The sequence below is a fragment of the Daucus carota genome, chromosome 1 (assembly GCF_001625215.2).
Source record: "Daucus carota subsp. sativus chromosome 1, DH1 v3.0, whole genome shotgun sequence".
Classification (NCBI taxonomy): domain Eukaryota; kingdom Viridiplantae; phylum Streptophyta; class Magnoliopsida; order Apiales; family Apiaceae; genus Daucus; species Daucus carota.
This window is the reverse complement of record NC_030381.2, coordinates 38,430,270-38,448,891: the sequence shown is the minus strand read 5'-3', so window position 1 is coordinate 38,448,891 and position 18,622 is coordinate 38,430,270. Positions and strand designations below refer to the sequence as shown.

The following is an 18,622-nucleotide window of genomic DNA, read 5'->3' as shown; positions in this document are numbered from 1 at the left end:
ACCAATCACACTGTCACGGAAGTGTCATGTCAATGGTGCCGCAAAGACATGGCTGTAGTACCCCTACAGCTGGGAAACTCGGTATACCCTATATCTCTCTAAGGGTTCAAAACAAAATAGTTTTCACAACTTAAATCGCATGGTACAGATATTTCAAATAAACTGAACAAATCACAATTTTGTAAAATCCTTGAAAACCGCATAACAAATATTTGAATGCCTCAAAACAGATTTTTAAAATATTTTTCGGATATCAAAACAGTCAAATGAATAGCACAAAACAAATTTAGCAAATCGGACGGAACAAAAGAGGACAGAACAAAATCATTTAATATCGAAAGGAGTAGCGCTGAATAAAAGGAGTAGAATCCGTACCTCGAAAATGGCTAATCGAACACTCACGAAATTCCGCAAATAATTCGCTAAACTCCCGGCTCCGCACCTAAATATAAAATTATAATTTATTATCTCTGCATAAGTTGACCAGCAAGCATATTAGCCATAAATAAATATATCCATTAAATATATTAACTCTTATCGTTGGTTAAGCTATTATTTAAATAATATTAGTTACGCGACCAAAACCAGAAGCACGCTACACGTGAACATAAAACTTAATCAAACTAATAACCTGGTCAGGCACTACATCTAATTAGGTGAAATCAGAATAGATTATAATGGTCCATGACCTCCGCTCCAGTCCTGAATATTATTACTTTTCATGCGCACTTGGCTACTAAGTTTTACAATTCCATCACATCCACCAAATCATGCAAACGGAGAGGGTTCTTGTAGTCACCTAAAATAATAACATAAATCTATATACAGAACAGACCCGACCGCAGGCTCATGTACGAGAGATAAAACGCGAACACAGTACATAAGTCACACTTATTAATCCTTCGGCGCACACATATAACACACAACAATTTGTCAATTACCTCCTCTTTTGCGACCTACAATTAACGCTCCGAAAGTGACATTTGTTATGCGCCTCTGTTTTCACCCCTTTTCCTTCACTCTGCTTTTCTTTACTCTGCGGCTGCTTCTCTTATTTAGAGTTATTTTTTTTTTTTTTTTTTTGATAAAAAGGAATCAATTCATTAATTAAAAGCCATACGGCATCTACAAACACAATCGAAATTGGACAGACGCTGAATAATATCGCTGTTGAATCCTTCCTTCTTGGAGAGGCAACCGAGCGATTTGAAGATGATTTGAATATACACACTTGTTTCCATCTGATTGGTTTTCACCTGAGTGTTCTGAACAATCGACCATAGATGCGATCCCATAATAACCTTCAAATCTGAATCAAACCCATGAAAATCATGCCGATCTATAACCTCGGTCATGAAGAACATCAAAACACACCGAAACAAAACAAACCAACTCTCACAAGAAGGAGAGACAAACAAAACCCAAATAAATTGGGAACTTATTGAATAGGAAATAAGATTTCAAACCAAGAACACAGAAAACAAGGAATTGGGGCTTTCCACCGGTGAAAACCGATGGAAGCCCCTTCAAAAATCTTCAACGGAGATTAGGGAGGCTAGGGTTTTGAGAGAGAGAAGGAGAAAAATTACTAGTGCGGAAAAATTACTCTGCGGCTGCTTCTCTTATTTAGAGTTATTAATAACTGATATGTTTTTATATATAGGCATCTAAGTATCCTATAACTAATATAACTCTAATTATTAATGTTAACCTATTGTATAATCTAATTACTAATTCTATTTTAAATCAATATACTAAACTAATATTAATAATTCTATTCTAATTCAAATTTATTATTATTAAATAAATAAATAATACGAATATTACATGCTTATAAGGCAATTTTTTATTGGTTAAATCAGGTTCGTAACTCAAATTCATTCTTGATAAATACAAAATATAAAATAAATGTCAAAGAAATGATTCAGTCAATACAAAAAATTTTCTGCTAAATCACATCCACAACCATATCATGTCGTATGGATCAACAAAAGTATCACACTTGTAACTCAATACTATTAAGTTTCTATTATTTGGTCACTATAAAGATTTTGTTTGGTCTCATGTTGTTCTCACGTATGTTACATAGATATTATGGGTCTATTTTGGCTCTATGATTGTGATTTATGTTATGGGATAAAAAGTATACTACTCAATTTATATACAACGTTAAAGATGTTACTCTCTGTCGAAAGAGTACTAAAGAAAATGAAAAAAATTGGTGTTTTCATGAGCTGCAGATCTCCTCTTTTTTTTTTTTGAAAAAGCTGATAGCTGCGTTTGAATTCTTTTAAGGTGGGGACGGTTGAATTTGACAGTGTTATTTATCTTGTCCCAGTCGAGATTGATAGATCTGAAATGAATGAAATACTAAATAGATAAAGGAATAGAAATTATAATTATTAAATCAATCGACTATTCCACATTCATAACAGTTATCTGGTGAGCACAAGACAAGTAACAACAAATAACTATCAACATGGATCCTCGTTAAGATGCTATAAATCAATCTCTTATTCTTGTGCCAAAGATATGAGTACCACTTTTGATGAAATCATAACAGAACTACTCTAGCATATCATACTGTGTTAATTACAAAGTTGAATTAAGTTAATATGATTAGAGCCCACGTAAACACTACTAGTCATAGATAAAAAAAAATAAACATCTTCCTACGAATCATACCAAACTTACAAGAATTAAGACAAGAAGTATATAATATATGATCAATCATCCTAAATTGATTTTGATGACAATATAATGAGAAGCAATTAGTTTTTTTTTTTTTTTTTTTTGAAGGATGAGAAGCAATTAGTTGATAATTTTCTGAATGTAAAATTCTCGTTATATGAATTTCTTAAACGATGCATCTGTGTAAGGATAATTCCAGTGTTATATATACGACAATCTATACTATAATATAATATGGCAACATAGGTTTAATTTGTAGTCGTACAAAATTTTGGTTTGGTCATCTCCTTTATAACTACAAGTCGGTCACATGTAGACTTCTCTTGCTCTTACAATATTAAAGAGTTTTATGCCGTTCAAATTACAAACACTTGTGATGTAATACAAGATAAAAAATTCCACCATTATTCTTTTAAATATTATTTATATATTATTTATATACTATATATTATAATAAACCGATAGTGGTATAATTCGTAATCGTCCAAAAAATGTAATCAGTTGGTAAATATAATCAGGTTAAAATCTAATTCATTAATACTTAAATACTAATAAGATGATGTTAAAATTTAAATTATAATTAATAAATTACGAATTTTATAACCGCCCGTGCTTCGCACGGGTTAAAGGCTAGTAATAGTAATAATTTAACAATCAAGACAGAACAAATGTTATAACATATACTGGATTCATGTACAAGGTTATTTTTATTTAATTATAAAATTATAAAATATATGTAAAGGAAATAAAAAAATGATGCTAAACGCAGACGGTATATGCGCATGTAGACCCATATATAAATAACGAACCGCCCAAAACCCGTTCTTCAAACTCTCCTCAACATGTACGGACAGCCTCCACGCTTCAACCGCCGCCCCGCCGCCGGCCATGCTCCGACGCCACCGCTGCAACACAATCCAATCTACACTCAAAACCCTAACTACTTCCTCCCTATCCCCAACCTCGCCCCTCAATTCATCCAAAACCCTAATTTTAACTTCCAAAACCCTAATTTCCCATCTCAAAACCCTAATTTCTCAACTCAAAACCCTAATTTCCCTGTTCACAACCCCAATATTCGTCCCCGGTCCAATGAAGCTCTCGACAGAGTCGATAAAGCTGCGCTCAAGGCGCGCGGAGAGATTTTAGCGGCCGGAGAGAGCGTGACGGCATGGAAAGTCAGTCAGGCGGCGTTGTTGATGCTTAAAGCTGATTCGTGGGAGTCGTTGGGGTTTCAGATGCAGCAGGTTCCGTCATTGTATCATCTTATGGCCATCGAAGGGAAGGTAGTGATTTACGACTTCACGAAACTGGAAATTTTATATATACAACGTGTTATGTATATGCAAGTTCAATAGTTATGCTGTGCAAGTTCAATAGTAATGCTGAAATTGTTATCTTTATCTTTATGTTTAAACTAGAAATGTGGAAATAATGTATGCTTAGTTTAGATTTCCATTTGTTTAATGAAGGGGGTTTATATCAAAGTGGTCACCCATTACACTCAAATGTCTCACTTGTCACACCGTTCTGAACGAGAACTCGTTTAACCTACTTAAATCACCATGCTTACTTCGTACAATTTCTCAAAAATAATTATAGAAAAAGTGACATACTTAATACACTGGGTTTTGAATTATTCGTTGTTTTCATATATTATCGTCAAATAGGTATCCTACAAGTGCTACATCAGCATATGACCTTCATTCTATCATATTTATATTCATTCTATCATATATATGATGATTTAAGTGGTTTAAATGAGTCCCCATTCACAACGTCAAGTAAGACATTTGAGTGCAATGAGTGGCCACTTTGATATAAATCCCTTTAATCAAGTTGGCGCTCTTACTGTTAATACGAGTATATGATCTTTTTTTTTTTGCTAAATCAGTATATGATCTTTTTATGTCATTTAGGTATCTTTTGATCTGTGTCTTGAATATTTTTTAGAGTATTTTTTACTGAAGGGAGCCAATTTATTTTTTTTAAAGTAAAATTTTGGCTAATTGTTTATTTTGTGATAGTAGATGTGATTTTAGTGTTGTTTTGATGATCCTATGTTGTTTTATTAGGTTAATGCATTTATCCACTGTTTTGTTGGAGTACGAAAGATTACATCGTTGTACGATTTAGAATTGGCAATTTGCAAGAATGAGGGTACTGAAAAGTTTGACGAGCTTGATCTGGGTCCTTTGGTACGCCATCCTCTCATCATGCATTATTTTGGTTCAAGTTCAGAGGTGAAGGATGTTTTCAAGATTACAACTGAAGAGATAATTACTTTCCTTTCTACTTTCATGAGAAGAAAGCATAAAGACATAAAGGCTGATGAGCTATTGGATTTTATTGCAAAGAAAAAATCCGTGGATAGCAAAGAATTGCTTGGTGTGCGCATTCGGAGTTTAGGGTAAGTATCACGCTAGACATTGCATGTGTACATGGTCACACATTGCTATAACATTAGTGGCTACAGAATTTTTTGTCAGGGAATTAGTTCAATTTCTTGTGATCACTAAATTATATGGATAAACCTGGCAACTGCAGGGGATTTGGATGATAAAATAAACAAATAGATTAGTTTTGTCAAGCACCAACCAGTGTTCATCTTGTTCAGGATATATTTTTATTATCAGTGAAGCACTGAAGCTCCTTAATCCAATTTAGTATTCATGTAAACCATGTGTAATAGTATTATAGTTTAGGAAACTCAAACCACTTAAATATACTGATGCTTATCAGCTGAATTAATAAGTTTTGTTTTTTTTATATAGGATGCATATGTCTCATATCCACCAAGGATGGAATTCCGAACAGGCTGCAATTAAAAAATATATAGGGGATGACAAACCAACATCCGGCAGTAAAAGAAGGAAGCGTCCTCTTTTTACCTCGCAGAAAAAGCAGCTGGATGAGCACTTTGGTCGTATATCAGAGCGCATCAATTCATTTACTTCCACACATGAGGAATTCTGTGGGAAGCACATAAAATTTAATTCATCCGGCTCTGAAGATGTTAGTGACAGTTCTAGTGATGGTGAAGATAACAAGGATGAAAATCTTCCAAAGAATTCATGTAGGTATCAATCGCAAAATGAAAATAGTTCAGATCGTGTAAGTAGCTGTCCTTACCCATCGGTGACTGAGGAAAGGACAAGACTTGGTTTAAAAGGTGAAGTGGGTCCTTCTCCAGCTAGCAGCTCTTTAAAAGACAACGAACTTAGCAGGCCTTTAAAAAGAAAGAGACAATCTCAAAATTCGAGTACAGGAACCCCAAAACAGTTAAAGAAAAGTAATCAGGGTGATGCACATCGTTCGATTAACAATAAGCAGTTTAACATGTCAAAAGCAAAAAAGAAGAAGCTGAGATTTCTCAGTCAAATGAATGAGGTAGAACTTTCACGTGACAACGATTCTATCAGGATGTTCATCTTGACTTGGAAGGAGGCATGTCGGGAGAACAATGTTACTGAGGTATGTAGGAACTCTTATCTAAGCTGCAAAAAGGTTATGTTTTGTAAGTTTATGTTTGTTGGATGCCTATGACAAAGTGCAGTTGTAATGTTCACTTTAACCTTTGTCTGTGATTGATATCTATCATTCATTAATTAGTGGCTGTTGCATGATATATATCTTCGCTGTTGCTGACTGCAAAGCCTAAAGTTCAGAGAATGATTTAAATTTGACAATCAATAGATATTGCATTGCTTGCCCAAGGAATTTCTATTTCTTGGGCTGCAAGTGACAATCCTATAACAAGAATGGCACCCTTAAAAGATGTACTTTGTATCAACGATACACTTCTAAGTTCTAATACCCTAGCGAGAACTTATTCCTACTATATCTGGCAACATTATCTTGAAGTTGACTGTTAATTTTTATTGATTAAAAGACTTTCTTAAGCAAATGATGCTTATAATCCTTTAATCAAATCACAAAGTGACTGAGTTCATCTTGTGTAGTCAGTAAAAGTAATTGCTGAAATTATTGGGGGAATGTACCGAGGTATCAGTTGTTATACTTTGGTTTTAGTTAAATAAGTTTGGTTGTTTTTATCACCCTATAGGCCAAAATAGACACAAAAAATTAAAAACCCTGAGCAGCTGGTTATTAAATTTTTCAACAGACTATCGGCAGGAGATTCGTATTTTTTTTTACATATTTTGTGTAGTATCAGTATTTTATTAAGTCGTAGACTTATATATGTGGCTTTCATTATATTGCGGTTAATGTGATAGTTTGATCTAGTTATATTTAAAGTACTTAATTGGTGTGAGTTTTACCTGTTACCTTGGGATTTTTTTTCTCTTAGTATCTCTTTCGTTGTTTCTTATCAAATTTTGATGCTGGATAAGTTATGTAATTTATCTATTGCTTTTGTTGAATGTCTAGGTTTTGGATAGGATGATCCAATTCTACAAAACGAGGAAAGGAAAGAAAGTAAAAGCTATGTTTATGCAGAAACCATGCGCCGAATTGCTTAATGTTGCTGTAAGTTTATCTCAGTCTATTTTATTGCAGTAAATGATTGTGATATTCTTATTTTGGTACTTGCTGAGTTGGGAATCATATGAATGCAAGTATTCATATATGTTTTTTATGCTGTTGCTACTGTTACCATTCACTTTGACGAGGCATGCCTCTCCTTAGCTAAACTTCCGTTCCCTATGCTTCAGCAGGATCTTGTGCCTAACCTAGTTGCCTCACAGTCTCTGACCTAGTATAAGCCAGTATATTTCTTAGCTTGTAGAGGAAGCCACATTTGATGTTTAGTTCTGCAGCTTGGCCCTGCTTGCCCAGCATATTCAGTGTTACAACTTACACTGATATAGTCTGGTACTTGCGGGAAAATAATAAAACAAGGAAAGAAGTTGAAGAGCTTTGTAAAACTAACGTAACATGTATATACAATTAAAACCAATATAACATGTATTTTGGATTAGGGTTATGCTCCTAATGTATACTTTTCACTGGGATTTTGGTTATGAAAATGGAATTATTTCTCAAGTTATCTCATGCATTAAAAAAACTAAAAATCAAAAGCAGATATGTACAGGGTACTAGTTTCTGTTTTCTTGTTGACGTGGTTTACCTGTTATTTCGATTAATAGATGAAAGCTGTGTTGTTATGGGTGTATAGCTAGTCCTGCCCTTGGAAGATGCGCACAAGGATATGTGTATCATGTATACTTCATAGCTTAAACTCTACCAGGGGTTGCTGTTTGTGAGTAACTATTTTTTTAAATTTCAAACCAAGTGTCAACATTGATGATTAATGAGTAAGTTTTGTATATTTTTGTAGTTTTCTGTATATTTGAAGTAGAATAGTGAAGAAATAGCATAATAAGAGAGAACTACAGCAGATTAGAGGTAAAAAACAGAGAGATAAGTAGATAGAAGATAGAGATCTGAGAGAAACTTGCAGGAAAACGTAGATTTAGAGTGAGAAGTAGTTACGAATCTAGAGAGAGGGGGGGGGGGAGGGAGAGAGAGGGAGGGAGGGAGGGAGAGGGAGAGGGCGGGAGGGAGCGAGCGGGAGGGAGGGAGAGGGGCAGAGCGAGAGAGAGAGAGAGAGAGAGATAGGGGGAGGGGGAGCGAGAGAGAGAGACTAGTCCCAGCGCAAGTAGCTAACTCTGAAAAGACTATCCCCTTACTCATTAATACTCTTAACTTAATACCAATAGTTCCCTGCAACAGCTCATAAGATACCAAGGATTAACAATTTGTGCAGATGGAAGCCAGAACTGTATTGATATATTTAGAAGCAACGCTCGTTTTGGTGAGGGAAATAAATACTCCAGATAAAAATAATTACATCAGTCCTTTGGATATCTTCATATTTTGGGGAACCTAATAGATACTGTTTAATTTGAAAAATATTAAAATGTTTATTTTGTGATAAACCTAAGACCTATAACTTTGGATTTTGGCGATTACGGGCACATCCTCTTCTGAGCTCACTAACAGGCAACAGCTATCTTATTGTTTACCATAAAACCATATAGACTTAAGTAACATTAACGAAGTGTTCTATTTGCTGACATTTTAATAATTCATTAATGTATGTATCAATGTCGGTTTACTGAGTTCATATCTGCAGGACCTTGTATCCTGTCATAAGCTGCCTGTAATGAATCAAACATAATGATTAAACATAGGTTAGATAAATGGCCTCTGAGAGTCTGAGTACCATAACCATATATGAATATAACTTAGTAAATATCTTTCGGTGTTACACATTTTATGTTTGATCATTTTGGCGATATACTACGATGTTAGTTAAACTTCTTACTGTTATTAAAATGTCTAGACTTCTTCTGTGTTGTATATATGTATATGTAATATATTTGCTCTCAGGCTCTCCTTTTTTTGTCGTCACGTGACAATGTGGGGGATTGGAAAATGTGTCTGATTTTTTAGTTGAAACACCAGAAACTTCACCCTCATGTCAAGAGTTCAAATATAATCTAAGGCCTGTGACTAACACTTTAAAAATAAAAACTAGGTCTTAGTAACCGCTAGGGTTAAGCAATCAAGGGATGCTCATGGATGAGCGATGTGGCTGCACTTGAATTTCTGGATTATTTCTGCCCTTGCAAGATGCCTTCGTATCTCAAGCTAGTTGAGAATCAAGCCAAAACATAGTTTTGATTTGTAGAGTTGAGTTGTTCATATAGGGCTTGAGAGCCTTAGACCTCAAAAAAACTTTGTTCTTTAAACAATTCTGGAAGCTTCCCTGCAGGCCACATCTTTTCATAGCAGACATTAGGTTCTAAATATTAGGCTGTTTTATTACCTGTGATTTTACTAATTAATCAGGGCTTCACGACCTAATTAATTGGGTTTTTAATCAGACCAAACTAGGTTATCTTTAACACCACATTTATTACACCATTTGGGTATTTTCCAGCCCATATCATAAACGTTCTTGTATAATTAAGTTCATGCGATCTGTTGTTAATATACACTATATTTTTTCAAGTACCAAAAACAAGGGGCCGTGTTACACTTAAAACGGGGTCCTCGTACTCATTTGTCTAACTACAAAACCGTATAAGATTGTAAGAATCCCTTGCTTATTCAGACACCTGTTTTGGTAATATGGATATTCATATGTTTACTCTCATTTGACATTTATATCTAGTTATTGCTTCGACACCATATGTGTTTGTTTGTACATTAAGTTGGGCTGTCTCGTCATTGCAGGTTGAGGCTATTAAAACTGGAATGTGCGATAGCATGTATGACACTCTACAAACTCTAAACCCACTAGGTGTAGCAAACGCACTTCCAAAGAAGTGCACTGAAGCTGTAAGCATAGAGGTTGAACCAGCTGAAAAAAATTCTGTGCACGCCATTGGGAGGGATTTGACATACCAGCATAGTGAGTTGGATTATATTTCTATACGCCAGCCATGTTTGTTTGAAGGGATTATGATTCCCGACAACAACATTATTTTCTCTAAATTTTAAGGGTTATAATCCCATGGGATTATATTGCAATCACTTTTTTGTTTCATTTCTTCGGATTATAATACTTTCTCTCACAAGGTATTATAATCCCATGGAAATGAGCTAAAATAATGATTGAAATGAATTCATGGGATTATAATCCTTTGAGATAAATAAGGTAATAATCTGGGGATTATAATTTTTTCAAACAAACATGGTCTAATAGTATGTGCATGCCACAGGCTGTCTTTCTGAATAATTATGAGTTTGCAGTGTTTGTCATGTCACATGTTTGTATTTTATCAACAAATGGAATGAATAGTCTTTGATTATATTTTTATCTTTGTTACTTATTCATTTTTGCTTAATACAGTAATTGAGTATTACATTAGATTTTTATGATTCTGTCATTAATTTTCTGGGCAGAATTATGATTTTTACCTTTATATGGCCTAATCATGCAAATGTAATTTTGTTCGGATAATAGTACTGCTGTTTCTTTTCAATGCTTAATGCTGTGTTTATAATGCACCTTAATTTTTGATGAAAATGCACATATCAATTTATCTTTCTTACTACTTGTAGGTATTACTACTGAAGATATCCTCACGAAACTGGCAACATATTTTGCAAATGATATTGACACTGTTGGTAAAGGAGATCTCTCATTTGAGGAAAGAATAATATTTTGGAGGAAGCTCTCTAAGTTTGAGTTCTGGCTTGCTGAGCAGTTTTCTGTGGAAAGTTTTCAGTCTCTTGGTTATGGAGAATTTTTCACATTTATCGAGAAACATGTCTCCCTGCTACCTCGTGCATTTCAAAGGATCTTAAGTTTTGAGACGTGCGAGAATATATCTTTAGATGCTTGCATGCTTCAGCATCAGCTGGATGTTCTGTTGTATCAAGCTTCAAACAGCTTACTCGAAAATGAAACTTTGAGTGAACAGAAGATATCAGAATTGCTTGCTAGACAGTTCCCTTCAATATGTTTAAAATTAGTAACAAATGGTTCTTCGAAAAATATTGAGGATTTTTTAAATGGAAAGAAACACTACAAATCTTCTAATAGCGTTTTGTTCTCTGCAACATTGTTTGGCAAGAGCTTTACCGAAGACATTTCTGATCACCATATCAATGCTGATGGATTAGCTAGTTCTATAGGTCATAACACTGAAGTGATTGGGATTGTATCTACTAAGGATGCACGTGATGCTTTAATCAAAGCTCCAATGTTGACAGACCTGGAATCATGGTCGCATTGGGGCCACAAATATTATCCATCTTTTGGTCCTCTTTTGCCTTGGTTGTTGACGGAGGTAAATGCCAAAGAACTTCTATGTCTAGTGACCAAGGAGGGTAAAGTGGTGCGAATTGATCCTTCAGCATCCCTGGATTCATTTTTAGAAGCTTTTCTCCGGGGGTCATCTTTTGATACAGCTGTTCAGCTGTTGTCTTTGGTTGCATTATATGGCGGTGATTGTCATGTCCCACTATCACTTCTCAGATGTCATGCGCGGAAAGCTTTTGAAGTTATTGTAAGAAACTCATTGGATGATGAATTGAACAAAAAGGACTTTGTTATGGGTGGGAAATCATTAGATAGGGAATTTCTGTTTGTTGAAGCTGCATACAATGGTGAAAAAAAGAATAAATGTGGATCTGATAGAGCTATGTCAGTTGCGGCAAAGTTCATTCTTGATTGTCTAGGTTATCTACCTTTGGAAGTTCACAAATTTGTTGCTAATTTGTTACTTACAGGGTTGCAATTTATGACGAAAGAAGCTCCCTTGGCTATTTTGAATGAATGCAAAAATTTGAAGCAGCGTTGCATGATTCATGATGTGGGATTGTCACTTGGCATAGTGGAGTGGATAAATGATTACAATGCATTTTGCTTGACCAGACCCCAGGAGCTGACCATGTCCTCTATACAGCCAAGTTTGGTAGATGCAAGTTTCGAATCCTCTTGTACTAATATCTATACCCCAAAAACAGGAGACAACTTGCCCTTTACTGGTAATGATGCGAGTGCCCCTTCTCTTACGAGTCAACCTGATGAACAACATAAAGAAGTCTGCACAACAAAATATAATACTGAAACTTCTGTAAGAATTGTGCATGAACCAAAACATTTTTCTCAAGGAGATGAAGTTAACAGTTCGGATGCAGTCGTTGAATCTATTAGACGGGAAGAATTTGGTCTTGATCCTAATCTCATGGCTTCGGAAAGTAGCATGTTGAAGAAGCAGCATGCTCGCCTAGGGAGAGCATTGCATTGCCTTTCACAAGAATTGTACTCTCAGGATTCACATTTTCTTCTGGAGCTGGTAAATTAAAAGTCTTCTGTTCATTATTACCTTTTCTATCAGTACACATAAGTAGTGGTTCTTCTAATCATGCTGGAGTGCAAGTACAGGACTGTTCTAGGGCCAACGTTCCTCGTGCTGGTTGTATATAAACTTATTTTTGACTTGCAGTTTGCCAAAAATGCCTTCAGTCTTTTGAAAAGAATTTGCTGGGCAGTGTGTTTTATATTTTACTATCAGGCCCTAATATGTTCTTTTCATATATAAGGCATAATTTAGAATTATTAAATGTAAATTATTTTTTGTGAAGATGCACGATAAATTCTCGCATTTTCTCTTGATTAAGAATTTGTTAAATCTATTTATTTGACCTGTCTCATCAGGTACAAAATGCTGATGATAATGTTTATCCCGTGAATGTGGAACCTACTCTGACTTTCATTCTCATGGAGGAAGGCATTGTGGTCCTAAATAATGAGAGAGGCTTCTCTACTGATAACATCAGAGCCCTTTGTGATGTTGGAAATTCAACAAAGAAGGAGCCTTCTGCTGGATATATCGGAAAGAAAGGGATCGGCTTCAAATCAGTGTTCCGTGTATGTGCTAGTGATATATGTGTATTACCTCCTTGTTCTGCTTACTGCTAATGAAATTAAATTGGTTTATTTTTCGTTTAAGGCAGTGAAGTAGACAATCTGGTTGGATTGACTTCTGGTGTAGAGTTATATCTTTCTCTGACCTTTAAGCCCTAGAGGAGAAAATTATACCTTGAAAGAGTTCGGAGCATTTTAGTGATGAACAAATTAAATCACTTTTTCTGTCTTTGAGCTGATTTTGGTTTTGGTACATCAGCAGTATCTTGCTGTATATGTCATGTATATGAGTATATCTTTGAATAATTAATGTTTATGTTCAGTATTTACTCACTTTTAGCCTTCATCAATAGCCTAACTAACATAGTTGTCTTCAGAGTGAGAAATTGATAATAATATATTTATTGGATGTTTCATCAGTATTTAAATGCACATCAGTGAAATCAGCTATGTACTAGGAAGCTAGAGTTAGGGGTGTATTGGATTGTTCTGTTTGCATGATTAGTTACACATTCATAATCCTTATATATAATTTGCATGGTCGTTTTCAGGTTTCTGATGCTCCAGAAATTCATTCCAACGGGTTTCATATTAAGTTTGACATAAGTGAAGGCCAGATAGGGTTTGTACTACCTACTCCGATTCCTCCTTGTGATGTTGAAACATTTAACAAGTTGGTGAAACAGGATGCTGATGATAATGATAATTGTTGGAACACTTGTATTGTGCTTCCTTTCAGATCGAAATTTTCCGAGGCCCTGTCAGTGGACAAGATTACATCTATGTTTTCAGATCTTCATCCATCTTTGTTATTATTTCTTCATCGTCTACAGTGTATAAAGTTTAGAAACATGCTCAATGACTCATTTACTGTCATGAAGAAAGAAATACTGGGATGCGGTATCGTAAAGGTTTCCCTAGGCAACGAGAAATTGACTTGGTTTGTAGCATCTGAGAAACTAAACTCTGGTGCTATACGTCCTGATGTGAAGACAACTGAAATATCTATAGCGTTTACGTTAAATGATTTGGGTAATGAGGAATATATTCCGCGTTTGGACCAACAACCTGTATTTGCCTATCTTCCTCTGCGAACATATGGATTGAAATTTATCATCCAAGGTGATTTTATTCTTCCTTCTTCAAGAGAGGAAGTTGATGGAGATAGTCCCTGGAACCAGTGGTTATTGTCAGAGTTCCCTCGTCTGTTTGTAAGTGCAGAGAAATCTTTCTGTTCCCTCCCTTGTTTTAGAGAAAAACAAGGGAAGGCTGTTTCAGCTTTCATGAGTTTTGTTCCACTTGTTGGAGAAGTGCATGGATTCTTTTCTAGTGTTCCCCGGATGATCATCTCTAAATTGCGCAGGTCAAACTGCCTTCTTCTAGATGGCAGTATTGAAGAATGGGTCCCCCCGTGCAAGGTTATAAGAAATTGGACGGATCAAACTCGCAGTCTTTTGCCTGATAGCTTACTCAGTCAGCACCTTGGCCTTGGATTATTGCATAGAGATACAATCTTATCTGATACGCTGGCTAAAGCTTTGGGTATTGAGGAGTATGGACCCAGAATATTGCTTCAGGTTCTGTCTTCATTATGTAGTTCTGAAGATGGTCTGAGGTCAATGGGTTTTACTTGGTTGGCTTCTTGGTTGAATGCCATTTACCTGATGTCTTTTCACTCTGGGCAAGTTGTTTCCAATAACACTACTGAATTGGATATTTTAGCCAAGCTTAGAAAAATACCCTTTATTCCTTTATCAGATGGTAAATATGCTCCACTGACTGATGGCACAATTTGGTTACATTCTGACTCTGATAATGAGTATATACCTGAAGCTTTTCCGAAGCTGTATGCAACCCTTCGTACTGTGAATCCTGTCCTACTATCTGCAGTCACTGATTCTAGTATTTCAGAATATGACACTTATATGATGGATAACATTACCAAAATGCTTTGTTTAGCTGGTGTCGAGAGGTTATCTGCGCATGAAATTGTGAAGGTGCATGTCTTGCCAGCCCTTTCTAGCTTTAAAAATGGTCAGGATGACAATGAGATGATGGTAGAATACCTTGCTTTTGTAATGTTTCACCTGCAATCTAAGTGCTCCAACTGCTCTGCAGAAAGAGAGCAGATTCTCTCGGATTTACGTAGTAAAGCTCATATATTGACTAATTATGGCTATAAACGGTTTGTTGATACGCCGATACATTTCAGTAAAGATTTTGAGAATCCTATTGATATGGATAAGCTGATTGATGGTATAGAAATGAAATGGCATGAAATTGACAACAACTATTTGAAACATCCAATTACTAAATCAGTATCTGATGGAATTTTGAAGTGGAGGGTTTTTTTCAAAGATTTAGGAGCAACTGATTTTGTGCAAGTTGTTGAAACCAAGAAGTGTGTCTCGGGGATTTCTAACATTCTCAACATCATGATGTCTGACAGAAACATGATTTCCTCAAATTCATTTGTCGAAGATTGGGAGTCTCATGAATTAGTGGATTTGCTATCACAGTTGTCCTCGACCGGGAATCGGGAAAAGTGTATTTATCTCTTGGAGGTTTTTGATACACTATGGGATGAGTACTTCAGCAATAAGGTCAGTGGATACTGCAACACGTCTTCTGCTGAAAAGATACCTTTAAAGTCCTCATTATTAAGTTCCTTGCATGATGTTAAATGGATAGCTACAGCTGTTGGCGAGGACCTATACTGTCCTAAAGAAGTATTTCATGATTGTGAAGCAGTGTGGTCGCTTTTGGGTCTTAATGTACCTTATGCTGTTCCAAAAGTAAAAAGTACCAAACTAGTAAATGATCTAGGTTTTAAGATCCGTGTCACCCTTGACGACATTTTGTCTATACTTCAAGTATGGAGAACTTCTCAAATCCCATTTAGGGCTAGCATATCACAGATGTCCAAGTTATACTCATTTATTTCTTATGAAATGGTTACTTCAAACAGAAAAATAATGAGTACTTTAACCTCTGGAGCTTTCATATTTGTCCCATATTCAGCTGGATCTTCATACCAGGATGTTGTTTCTGGTGCACTTATGTCTCCTGAAGAAGTGTATTGGCATGACCTGACTGGTTCGGTGGACTCGGTTAAGGGCATACATCCATCTACTGATTTGGCTGGTAAGACCCATGGTCCTTGCAGCAATATGTTAAAAAGCATATATCCCGGCCTTCACGATTTCTTTGTGAACGATTGTGGAGTACAAGAGACTCCACCTTTCCGAAACTACCTTCAAATTTTGCAGCAGCTCTCAGCTGTTGCTTTACCATCACAGGCAGCTAAGACTGTGTTTCGGGTTTTTTTAACATGTGCTAACGGCTTGAAATCTGGAACATTAAGTTCTAAGGATATTGATTATTTAAAAGCATGTCTTCTAAACTTGGATTTTACTGTGCTTCCAACTTCAGTAGATAGATGGATATCTTTGCACCCATCATTTGGTCTTGTCTGTTGGAGTGATAATGAGAAGTTAAGAAAGGAATTCAAGCATTGTGACAATATTGAATTTCTTTACTTTGGGGAGTTAAGTGAAGAAGAAACAGAGACACTCCAGAAGAAGATCTCTGTGTTTATGAGACAGGTGGGAATACATGCTCTTTCTGAAGTTGTGACTCGGGAAGCAATATATTACGGTCCAGCAGAATCTGAGTTTAAGACTTTGCTGATTAACTGGGCCCTTCCATTTGCTCAGCGTTATATCTATAAAACATATCCTGATAGATATAATCAACTGAAACAATCTGGATTTGTGGACATCTGCCAATTGCGTATAGTTGTTGTTGAGAAGTTGTATTACAGAAATGTTATAAAGAGATCTGACCTATCATCCAAAAAGAGACGGGAGTGCAGTTGTCTTCTTCAGGGAAATATCTTGTATGTCACCCAGGAGTCAGATTCTCACTCAGTCTTTTTGGAGCTTTCACGTCAATTGGTTGATGGGAATCCTGAATTGCATTTAGCAAATTTCCTTCATATGATCACAACCATGGCAGAATCTGGTTCCTCTGAAGAGCAGACAGAGTTTTTTATTTTAAATAGCCAGAAAGTGCCCAAACTTCCTGAAGAAGAATCGGTTTGGACGCTTTCATCTGCACTGCAATCAGCTGAGAATGACAGTACACAAATGAAAAGTGTCACACCAGTGATTGATGAATCAAATTCTTTGTCTAAAAGGAGACATAATGTCAATTCCAACTGGCCTCCTGCCGACTGGAAAACTGCACCTGGTTTTGGTTCTGCCTACGCGAATGGCTTGATGACGCAGCCATGCAATACTACGCAGCTGAGAAAGGAAAACAATGATGACGAACTTTCACGCCTTATGGACAGTACAGCTACAGTCAAGGCCAATGCTGACAGAACCCTGGAAGATGATGAATTAGCTGCCCCACCTGCAGATATCAACATAAATTTAGAATCTTTGGAAGATCAGCCCGATTATGTGAACAATATGGTTATATCTGGTAGGAATGTTGATTTTGATTCTGTTGACCTAGTTGCTACAAATGAAGGTCCAAATACTAGCACTGCAATTCCCTTTGAAAGAGACCAACTTTCCACTGGCAATGCCAATGTAGAACAAGCATTGTTAACGGGGAGGCTTGGAGAATTTGTAGCTTACAGATACTTTTCAGGGAAGTTTGGCACGACTTGTGTGAAATGGGTCAATGAAACTCATGAGACTGGATTCCCATATGATATTGTTGTAGGAGATGAGTACATAGAAGTAAAAGCAACCAAGTCTGCTAGAAAAGACTGGTTCAACATAACAGCTAGAGAGTGGCAGTTTGCAGCTGAGAAAGGAGAATGCTATAGCATTGCACGTGTTACTTTGCACGGTAATGACATGGCTAAGCTCACAGTATACAAGAATCCAGCAAGACTCTGCCAGCTTGGCCAGCTGCAGTTAGCCATTCTGATACCTAGGTCGCAGCATCAGAAAGAATTTTCAGTTGTTGCCTGATATCATTTCATGCTGATGTGGAAGGCATCTGGGTAATTGCATTGCCTGGAATTTTGACTCTGATTAGTAAACTGAAAGAGGTTCGTGTGCATATATATGTGGCAACCATTTCTTTTTCCTGTACAGTTTTCTTGGATTGATTGTAATATGGCGGGACAGTGCATACTGTGAGGTTTACAGTGCACAGGGAGCTAATTGCAAGCTCCTCTCACAGAGAAGTAGAGAACATATCCAGGTGTTTCAAGAAATTCGTTCGGAATTGAATATGTATAACAAAATTTGTAATGATTCAAGCATGGTGAGTATCCATTGTAAGTCCCATTTGACATTTCACCACAGCTTTTGTTTTTTAACAGAAATTCGTGCAATTGAGCATTCTTCTTGTTTGCTATAGAGGAATCTTTCATACATGTAACAAATAAAGCTATTGACTAGAATATGAATAGTACTTCCTCTGTCCCATTTTAACTGATGTTTGACTTTTTAACACGTATATTGAGGTGTAAAAAAACAATATCTACACTCAATAAAAAATTTCAATTCTTATATCAAATAAAAGTTTAGACTCTAAATTTTTATTTGATATAAATTT

At 36.0% G+C, this 18,622-nt stretch overlaps 1 protein-coding gene across 1 annotated transcript; it reads left to right on the top strand.

Annotated features, from left to right (window-relative positions):
• Positions 1–3,508: 3,508 nt before the first annotated feature.
• LOC108202776 (protein NO VEIN) lies at positions 3,509–18,492 on the top strand. The gene is made up of 8 exons (XM_017371316.2): positions 3,509–3,977; positions 4,767–5,101; positions 5,466–6,165; positions 7,084–7,182; positions 9,898–10,075; positions 10,729–12,470; positions 12,833–13,045; positions 13,594–18,492. Exons 1-8 carry the CDS (start codon positions 3,534–3,536, stop codon positions 18,028–18,030), a joined length of 8,148 nt encoding a protein of 2,715 aa, XP_017226805.1. The 5' UTR covers positions 3,509–3,533; the 3' UTR covers positions 18,031–18,492.
• The last annotated feature ends 130 nt before the right edge of the window (positions 18,493–18,622 follow it).

Coding starts and splice junctions, on each gene's coding strand:
- LOC108202776 (XM_017371316.2), top strand. CDS start 3,534: ATGTACGGACAGCCTCCACGCTTCAACCGCCGCCCCGCCGCCGGCCAT. Junction 5,102..5,465: donor GTGCGCATTCGGAGTTTAGG/GTAAGTATCACG, acceptor TTTTTTATATAG/GATGCATATGTCTCATATCC. Junction 7,183..9,897: donor CCGAATTGCTTAATGTTGCT/GTAAGTTTATCT, acceptor TCGTCATTGCAG/GTTGAGGCTATTAAAACTGG.